Genomic DNA, 10,130 nt, shown 5'->3' with positions numbered 1-10,130 from the left:
AGCAAAAAAAAAAAAAAAAAAAGAAAAGAAAAAAAAAGCATCCTAATTCTCAAGCTTCCTACTTAGCACTGCCTCGCTCTTGATGATTTGTGCGGCTGTGTGTGCGTGCCCGTTTGAGAAATGGCGAGATAGGCTTAAAGTATTTTCCATTTCATCAAAGAGCATATATTACTTTCCTGGTTCGCTCAAATGTTGGTTTTATGCCCACCCCTTTTCAATCTGCCCATGGCTGAGATGCACAGTGCAGGCGTACAATCCTGAGCAGCTTACGACACTCAGTGAACACTGGGTGCCTCTGCATGCTCTAGCAACACACTGCTCAGCTGAAGGGAAGGGATTCTTGCTGTCTCTCTCTGCTCTAAGCATCACCTAACAAGCAAAGCGAACAAAGAATGGGAAATAAAGCTACCCTTAGCCGGTCAGTGAATGAATGGTAATCTCTCTATGGAGTAAAGGTTGTGCCGGTCAATGGTCGTTGCAAATGATGGACATTAAACAGATTGACAAATCCTGTGGAGTCGTTAGTAAAGAGTTTGGAGTTTTTTTCACGCCACAGTGTTAACTGCAGAGAAAAGGACAGAGGGAGAAGGAGAAGATCAAGCTCATGTACATAGTTCTGAAACTTGCAGGTCCTAGGAGTCAGCTAAAAAGCTAGCTGGACAAGCCTTTCGCTCTTTGAGCAGAAGCGAAGTGAGACATTGTGAGCTTGCCAGCCTTGCACAAAATTGAAAGGGACTGAATTTGTAGCACAGAGGGGTCTTTTTTAGCTCTGCATATAATTAGTCCAAACACAAAGGAAGCAACTGAATGGAGGTTGTCACTCTCTGGAAAAGGGTGGGTAAGACACTTTTTAATTAAATTCTTTCATGAAGAAAGATTTTTTTTTTTCTTTGCTGCAGCATTTAACATGAACAAAATCACTATCATTTTACCTTTGAATGTCTGTGAACTTTAATGCTGCACAGCTCCTGCATGCTGTAAAGTGAAATATTTGCCTCTGTGTTTGTTCTGTTTGCTGTTTTGCTTTGGTTTTCTGGCTTTGTTTTGGGGTTTTGGTTTTTTGTTTTTTTTTTCCTTTTTCTTTTTTTCCCTTAAATAAAATATGATGTAGAATTTGAAAAGATTCAATGGACATTCTCAAGCATATTTGGAAATATTCTTGCTAATGGATTTCCTTCTTATTGGTCTCTGTTTAAACTGGCTGCTGAGGAAGCCCCCGGGGTTGATATTGTGTACGCTGGGTATCTTTTCTAAAATGCTTCCAGCCGTGAATAGTGGGTGTCCACAGCTATGTCGGTGTGAGGGCAGGCTTTTGTACTGTGAATCACTGAATCTTACAGAGATGCCTCGCAACCTGTCGGGCATGATGGGCTTGTCTCTGCGGTACAACAGCCTTTCAGAGCTGCATGATGGACAGTTCACAGGGTTAATGCAGCTCACGTGGCTCTATCTGGATCACAATCACATTTGCTCAGTGGAGGGGAATGCCTTTCAAAAATTGCGGCGAGTTAAAGAGCTCACCCTGAGTTCCAACAAAATAACCCAACTGCCCAACACCACTTTCCGACCCATGCCAAACTTGCGCAGTGTGGATTTATCATACAACAACCTACAGTCTTTGGAGCCTGACCTGTTTCACGGGCTGAGAAAACTAACAACTTTGCACATGCGGTCGAACGCCATCAAGTTCGTGCCAGTGAGAATTTTTCAGGACTGTCGCAGCCTGAAGTTTCTAGACATAGGATACAATCAGTTAAAGAGCCTGGCTCGAAACTCTTTTGCAGGCTTGTTCAAACTCACTGAGCTGCACCTTGAGCACAATGACTTGGTGAAAGTGAATTTAGCCCATTTTCCCAGGCTCATCTCCCTGCACTCCCTCTGCTTGCGAAGGAATAAAGTTACCATCGTAGTAAACACTTTGGACTGGATATGGCAACTTGAAAAAATGGATCTCTCCGGCAATGAAATCGAATACATCGAACCTCATGTTTTCGAAAGTGTACCTCACCTCAAATCCCTGCAGCTGGACTCCAACCGGTTGACCTACATCGACTCCCGAGTCCTCGACTCCTGGAAGTCCCTCACTAGCATCAGCCTTTCTGCAAACGCCTGGGATTGCAGCCGTAACGTTTGCGCCCTGGCCTCCTGGCTGAGCAACTTCAAGGGTCGCTACGACAGCAATCTGCTCTGTGCCACCCCTGACTACGCCCAGGGCGAGGATGTTTTGGACGCGGTGTACGCTTTTCACTTGTGTGAAGACGGGGCAGATCCAACGAGCGTTAACACCCTCTCCCCGGTAACGAACAACAGCGACCAAACGTTCAGCTACGGCTCTGCCACCGCCACCTACGACGTGCAGGACAGCGAAGGGGACCAAACGACATACGCCATAACCGTGACCATGCCCGGCGAGAACTCGGAGAACGCCGTTCAGATTCACAAGGTGGTGACGGGGACCATGGCACTGATTTTTTCCTTCCTCATTGTGGTTTTAGTGTTGTACGTCTCCTGGAAGTGCTTTCCAGCCAGCTTAAGGCAACTAAGACAGTGCTTTGTAACACAGCGCAGAAAGCAGAAGCAAAAACAGACCATGCATCAAATGGCTGCCATGTCAGCCCAGGAGTATTACGTTGATTACAAACCCAACCACATTGAGGGAGCCCTGGTGATCATTAATGAGTACGGATCTTGTTCCTGTCACCAGCAGCCAGCGAGGGAATGCGAGGTGTGATTTTCCTTGGGGATTTAAACAGTGTGCAACCAAATAACAGCGTGCAGGCAGACAGTGGCACGGGGGGGGGTTGCTGTGCTTTGCTGGTGATTTCTGACACACTCCTCTGCCGAAATTGTTAAGAGGGGCTGTCTAAAAGACTTGATATTTTAGCTTTATCGTGTCTTAAAAACCTTCAGGACAGTCAATCTTAAGATTTCATATGCTAATACTCCCTTTGAAGATCTGTCAATATTCAGGAATCTGAGAGTGTAAAAAGGTACCAATTATTGATCTTTTGTAAACTAAGAAAACTGTTTAAAATAAAAAAAAATAGCATTTACAGTTTTTACAGACTGGTGTACATTACATGAATTGTTCCCTGTATACAAAATGCAACAGTTTAACCTCTTTTTCTCTTCATACTGAGTGTTGAAATGGAAAGTCTAGGAGCAAAGAAGCCACGTAAAATAGAAAACTTAAAAGTAACCAGGTGGCTTCACATTGTAATTAGTACACATTCACTTACATCATGTTACTGAAGATATGAAGCATGACACTGGAATTATATTTTTGTTAATGTGCTACCTGTAACTGGATGTCAGTACAGCAAGGAGCCAGTGCACCTCAGAAAGGCTAAAGTTTTGACTGTGTCCTTGGGACAGGATTTCTGAGGATTTTCAAGCACAGCTCACTTGTTAGTTGCTGTAAGATCCATAAAACCTGCATCATGACCCCTAAAAGTATTTTGTATCAAAACAGATCATATTGCAAAATCTCACTTTAAAAAGAAAAAAAAAAAACAAACAGCAAACAGCAAAACCCAAACTGAAACACTGCCAAAATGTGCTTCATCGCCATTTTCTTTAAAACAAAAATAAATAAATTCTAAATTTAAGGGCTTTTACTAGAATTTCCCCACTTTTATGCTTGTTTTGAGATATGCTAAGAGCAAAGACACCCTTGCTTTGTGCAGTGTGGTGCCACGGTCAATGGAGAAGAGCAAAAAAGCTATTTGGTTCCCAGTGGTGAAACCTGTGTGTCTATCCAGAGTAAAACCTTGGCTGTAACACTGTCAGAGTAAGACAGAGAGTTATTAGAGCATACTTCAGGGTCCTAGAGTAAACTGCTAGCAAAGCCTATCTCGTGTCCCTCACTTTCACCAGCAGCCTTCACTAACAAAACAATCCAAAATCCCTGCAGAGGCTGAAAGCATACGCACCCTCCTTACTAATGACTGATAAATGGAACTGATGGATATGAGCAGTGATTTCCTAATGTAGAATCACACAGCTGTTTTATTTGATTGCCCTTAAATAAAGGCTTCCTTTCCTTGCATTTTGGGTTTTTCATTCCAGTATGTGAACAACCTACTGACTGATCTTTTCCACAACTCCTCTCATACTAATGAAGGTGAGGTAGTTTTATAACATCAGGCATCTTGAAATTTTCTTCATACAGCATTACATGCTAATAAAATGTTATGGATAACGAACTGGGCAAAATTTCTATGCTTCGTACATATTTCTCTATCCTTAGGTTACCACCAAAAGAGGAAAAAAAAAATCAGAAATCTAACATATATTTTAATTTAACACAGATTTTTTCTTTTTTATACCATCGAAGTGCCACCTACTCTTAAAAGGCTACAGCAGACTTATAAAGCAGAACATAGGCACAGAATAAACCATTTTTAAACCATTTTTTTCTGGCACAACAGGTTTTAGCCATTAATTTTGAATGTAAAAGTGAATTTTATTTTTTCTTTTCTGACTGTCACTATTTTTAAGGAGTCAGAACTTATTTTCCTCTATTTGGTATATCTCATCCTGTTTAATATCAGATATGACCACAGCCTCTTAATCAAAATTTTTATCCAGTGAGACTATAATGTAATCTGTGAAAGCAATGAGATTAATGTGTTGGGAGAGGACTTCTTGATAGAAAACTGAATGAAAATCAACTGCTTTTTTACTAATGCCACTGAAAATTTACCCACAGCTTTGAAACAAGCTAACACTGTTAAAACTAGGCTTTTCCCCTTTGAAACAAATGCACATTTCTGTTTCTGTGCCTCAGACCCACAAGGGTCTGATCCATCCTGAGGTTCCCAAGTGACCTGAGGGGTTGAGTGTTCATGTACAAACCTAACAGTGAGGGCAGAGAGTAGGTGCAGTGCCCCTTGTCTCTTTGGGTGCCTGATCATATTTTAAGAGAAAATACTTTATGCCATGCTAAGGGCCAAACTATATGTATTTTTCCCCATTAAGCCCTTCTCTGAAATCAACAGGGAATTTAACTGTGAAAAATAGGCTCTCCTAACTTTGGACTACGCTACATGTTCCTCAAATCAACATGCAGCACTGCAGCCAGAAGGACTGATTACAGCTAGTTGCCAGGAAGCCTCCAAAACCAATCAAGATTGTTAAAATATTGTCTGCATATGGTTAAAAAAAAAAAAAAAAAAAAGTTGCTATAAGGAAACGCCTTAGTGCAGTCATGATTTTGCCCCTGTAAATCTGATGCAAGACTGACACCGACAATCATCCCGTGGTTGTATTTCTATGTATTTTTAGCATATTTGTGGGTTGTATTTTAAACACACTAGTGATTGCACCCTTCTGGAATTATTCCTGCTGTTTATTGGTGTTAGCAACCTAAAGCTACGTTTGCAAAGACGTGAGCAATTCCGCCTTTGGAATTTATTCACCTCTGTGGTTCATGTATCTTGCATTGACAGCTCAAGTAAAGTGAACAGAACCTTTTTCTTTAAAGGTGCGGTGATTTCCTAAGTGAGAGCTGATTTTGGTATTGCCTGTTGCCTTTTCTCCTGAAGAGAGGTAGTGACCACCAATGACTTGCCACCCTTAGCAGGATAATGGATGGATGGATGGATGGATCCTCTACATAAGAGTACAGCACTTATTAAACTTCTGAAAAAAAATATTTTAAAATTCTCACCAAGAAATCTTTTCTAATATCTTCTAGAGAAAACCTCCTCATGATCTCCAGAAGATATCTGGAGATCTCCAGACCCTATGAATATTTAGTGGTGGAAAGAGCTATTACATGGCATGAAGGTAATCCACAGGGTGCCCACATCTAGTCTGAAAGTTGACATGAAAAATATGTGGGTAATAAAGAAATAAAATAGCAAGTACTTAATTTCAATCCAGCTATTGCAAATCCAGTTATTCATCCTGCTCCAGGCTGCTTGCATTGGTATATATGAGAGTTATTATATTTGTACTGCATTTATAGCAACTGCAGGGACAAATTTCCTTCCAAATTTAATGTTCACCAACTGTCCAGAGATATGTCATTCCCTCTCTTTTGATGCCCTTATTCTGGCTTATGAAATGGCTCCAAAATCAAAAGCAAGAAGACAGAAAAAAAAAAAAAAAAAAAAAAAAAAAAAAAAAAAAAAAAAAAAAAAAAGGAAGAAAGATGCTTTTGGGGTGAGTTGTGACAGTTTTTTGTCCAGGAGATCCTTGGGGAATATCAAAGGAAGGAAAATATTTTCAATATTCCCCTTTTAATGTTCCACTTAATAGGACTAATCTCTCTTTTATAATTAGGTAATTAACATTATTTTCTTTATATTCAAGTGACTTTTACCACACAAGACAGGGTGAAAGGCAAGCAAAAGAGCTACCTTTTCTGAGGATGGTTAACACGACCAGTGTTATAGATATCTAATATGCAATCTCTTGCTGCTAACATCAATACACACTCACAGTGCATCCAGTGATGAAGGAACTGTTGCTGTGTATGCTTTGAATGTATATAAGGGATGATTTATTTTCCTTTCTGTCTTTTTTCCTTCCTTTCTGTACTACTTAAAAAAAAAAAAAAAAGAAAAAAGAAAAAAAAAGTGATATGAAACCACAGAATCAATGCTAATGTACCACATTCTGTTTCTGGCCTGAATATATAAAATACAAAGAAATTCTGTGTTAAAGCTGCAAATTCCCTCCTTTACCATGCTGTTTGAGTACTGCAAGGGGTTAGACCAAGGGGATGACCTGTTCCTCATGTGCTCAGCAATAACTAGACCCTCTGTACCAGTCCGAAGATGCAGTCCCATGTCTGGTTCATAACTGCCTTGCATACGTCTGCTAGAGAAAGAGCATTCATCATACCTAAGGATATTTTTGTATGCTTTAATATATTCTGTATGTTTTTATGGCTGAGGCATTGAGGGACACTTGAAATGAGCCTATCTGATCATTTCATTTGGTTCTGATAAAAAGCCCCTCGTTGGCTTTTGAGATGGACTGTATTTCTTTCTCATATGTGTCTCGTTCTGCAGTATTAGCAAAAGGACACTCTGAATATCCCTTCCCTTCCCCCCAGCTTCTCCAGTGGTATTCTGAATGGCAACTAAGAGGGAGTATGTAATTAGGAAGCTTATTTCTAGTGCTATAATAATAATAACAGTAATAATAATAAAAGAAATTAAGAGGAGACAAAAGATGAGAGAGAAGACTGGAGTAACGACAACTAAATCAGGTTGTTACTGGATTCTTTTGCCTTTTCTTTTTTGAAGATGCTAAATCTAAAGGACTAGCACAGATGAAAAAGCAAGACTGAAGGTGGGTGGAGAAAGCAGTTTTAAAAACTGTGCAAGCAGGGATGAAACAGCTTCTGGAAAGGAGGGTACAACACTAAATAGCTCTACTGAGCAAGAAAGAGAAAAGGGAAGGGTGAGGGGACAGGATGAAAGGGAAGACAAGACCCGGTGTGAAGGCAAGGGGGCCAGCGTGCACACGTGGGAAATGAGGTTTTGCTGTGCCTTTGCCTCCCACATTAAGACTGTAGCAAGGACAACAGAAGGGATCTAAGGAAGATGCCCAGCATCTCTCTCTCTCTCTCTCTCTCCCCCTGCCTTTTCAGACTCTCTCCCGTTTCCAGAGGGGCAGATGGACACGCTTCCCCAAACGCGCGCACACACAACCCCGTAACCTCCTCTGCCAACTCCCTGTTCCCTGGGAGCACAATGTCCCCCTCATCCATCATTTTGTTCGCTGAACTCCAGCACCATGCCTCTTCCAGATTTTTTAATTTATTTTTTTTCTGAACCTCTTAGCTATCCTAGTCACAGTTCACCACAGACTTTCTAGAAAATCAGATTTTTCCACCCAAAATATCTCTTTTTTTCCCACATCCCTTAAGAAACTCTCATTCAGGGAGAGGGGTGATCTTGAGCTACAGCAGATTCTCCTGCTAATTATATCCACACTCATTCTCCCTCATATTCAGCTTTCGTATTCACAGCTATTACCACAAACAGATCTGAGATATTTTTGCTGTGTTCAATTTATCATTATGCATCAAGGTTATACTTTTCCTTGACCTGCTCAACCCAGTCTAATATTAACAAATTGAGCATTTATACGGGTTCCTTTCCAAGCATGAAGTTGATTAGGAATTTAGGAAATGCTGGTGATTTAAAGATTAACCTTTCATATAATTACTGACATAAACCAGAGCTATTAAGGTATTAGAAACAACTCTTCAGAGTATCTTCTATGTAAAAAAAAAATTTACATTTAGAGCCATGCGAAAGACTTTCCATACCAGCCAATTATTTTTTTTTTTTACAGGAGAAAAACCTGGTGAAAGGAAAGGAGTAAGCGCAGTCTACCTCTAAAGTTATGTAGAGGAAAGCAAGGCTACAAAAATATTACAGAAACCAAGCAACAATCTTCTGCTGGCAAGACACAGCCTGTAATTGGGTGGGTGGCTGTGAAGATCCAAGATGAATGCTGCAAAGCACTGTAATTTTATTGCAGTGTGTCTGCTTTAAAGTGAACATATTTGCAATGAAATCTGTATTTCCGTCAGAACAGGGCAATTGTTTTTGTTATAAAGATAACGTCACTTGTTGGCATTCAGACACAATTGTTCCACCTTTAAAGCAATTATTGTCCTTATTCCCCTTTGCTGGTGTGATAGTTGGGTGAGACAGTCAGAGGTAACAGGCTGCACTGAAAAGAGTTTGAGTTCAAAGTACACGGATGTGCGTTACAAGAGAAGAAATTCACTTTAAAATAAACACCAGCTTTTCACCTTTTCTCCCCCAAAATCCAAATACGTACATCAATTATAGAAATTAGAGAGAATTGGCAGTGGCTAAAGGATAATATTATGTGCGCCTGTGCTTGGCAAACAGCACCTACTATTCTGCTAAGGCACTTTTTATTTTAAACCACTTCACTGCTCTCATGTTCTTCACATCCTCACCAGACACAGTAACTACCGCCAGCAAGATGTCTTTCAACATGGGTGCTATGGGAACATGACCAATTCGGTTCTGTTTCTGAGCTAACAAAGACTAAATCCAAGATTTCAAAGGTAATAGGTAAGTATGAAAATCTACTTCATCACCGAATTACCATTTTTAGCAGAGCAGATTTCTCTGACTGACATGGTTAGACAGTAAGCCCAGTCATTAATTTATTACAAACTTTGTTCTGGTCTTTTTCATGACATACCTTTCTCCTAAGAGCAAAGCAGAGCACAACAACAGAAAGGGGACTAAAAATTGTATTTTCAGTAAAATCTGAGATAAAAAAAAATTATGCATGGACATACCAAATTGATTTAGGTGCTTATTCAGTGAAGGCAATGCAGACCATATAGAGCAGATCTCCCTGCAGTAGCACACCTCTGTACCCCTGTAGTTACAGCAAGGCATGAACAAACAGCCTCCTAATAGCTGGGGGACTCAAACAGAAAACAGGTTTCTGATCATGCTTTAAAGTAGACGCCTTCCCCCTAATTTTTATCTCTTCTTACCCACTCTTCCATTTTTCATTCCCAGAACTTCACAGGCAGAGCGAAACAAAAGGGGGGGGGGTTGCTGTGCTTTGCTGGTGATTTCTGACACACTCCTCTGCCGAAATTGTTAAGAGGGGCTGTCTAAAAGACTTGATATTTTAGCTTTATCGTGTCTTAAAAACCTTCAGGACAGTCAATCTTAAGATTTCATATGCTAATACTCCCTTTGAAGATCTGTCAATATTCAGGAATCTGAGAGTGTAAAAAGGTACCAATTATTGATCTTTTGTAAACTAAGAAAACTGTTTAAAATAAAAAAAAATAGCATTTACAGTTTTTACAGACTGGTGTACATTACATGAATTGTTCCCTGTATACAAAATGCAACAGTTTAACCTCTTTTTCTCTTCATACTGAGTGTTGAAATGGAAAGTCTAGGAGCAAAGAAGCCACGTAAAATAGAAAACTTAAAAGTAACCAGGTGGCTTCACATTGTAATTAGTACACATTCACTTACATCATGTTACTGAAGATATGAAGCATGACACTGGAATTATATTTTTGTTAATGTGCTACCTGTAACTGGATGTCAGTACAGCAAGGAGCCAGTGCACCTCAGAAAGGCTAAAGTTTTGAC

General features: G+C 40.1%; 2 protein-coding genes across 5 annotated transcripts in view; one reads left to right on the top strand and one right to left on the bottom strand.

Moving 5' to 3' along the window:
* Nucleotides 1-10,130, bottom strand: part of CTNNA2 (catenin alpha 2) — a 494,091-nt gene that overhangs the window by 167,711 nt on the left and 316,250 nt on the right. The window contains exon 1 of one of the 4 annotated variants that reach the window (XM_026846642.1): nucleotides 2,009-2,088. The exons of 2 other annotated variants lie outside the window; for them this stretch is intronic. The gene's annotated coding sequence lies outside the window, so the exon portion shown is untranslated. Of the gene's footprint in view, nucleotides 1-409; nucleotides 488-2,008; nucleotides 2,089-10,130 lie in introns of those variants that run through there. One more of the 4 variants, XM_026846643.1, reaches the window with a different exon arrangement.
* Nucleotides 1,003-4,048, top strand: LRRTM1 (leucine rich repeat transmembrane neuronal 1). The gene has a single exon (XM_026846644.1). It carries the CDS (start codon nucleotides 1,166-1,168, stop codon nucleotides 2,729-2,731), a length of 1,566 nt encoding a protein of 521 aa, XP_026702445.1. The 5' UTR covers nucleotides 1,003-1,165; the 3' UTR covers nucleotides 2,732-4,048.

The sequence above is a fragment of the Athene cunicularia genome, assembly GCF_003259725.1.
Source record: "Athene cunicularia isolate RWA chromosome 4 unlocalized genomic scaffold, athCun1 chr4_part1, whole genome shotgun sequence".
NCBI classification, from domain to species: domain Eukaryota; kingdom Metazoa; phylum Chordata; class Aves; order Strigiformes; family Strigidae; genus Athene; species Athene cunicularia.
The sequence above is the reverse complement of the archived record's forward strand: the minus strand, read 5'-3'. Positions and strand labels throughout refer to the sequence as shown.

Coding starts and splice junctions, on each gene's coding strand:
- LRRTM1 (XM_026846644.1), top strand. CDS start 1,166: ATGGATTTCCTTCTTATTGGTCTCTGTTTAAACTGGCTGCTGAGGAAG.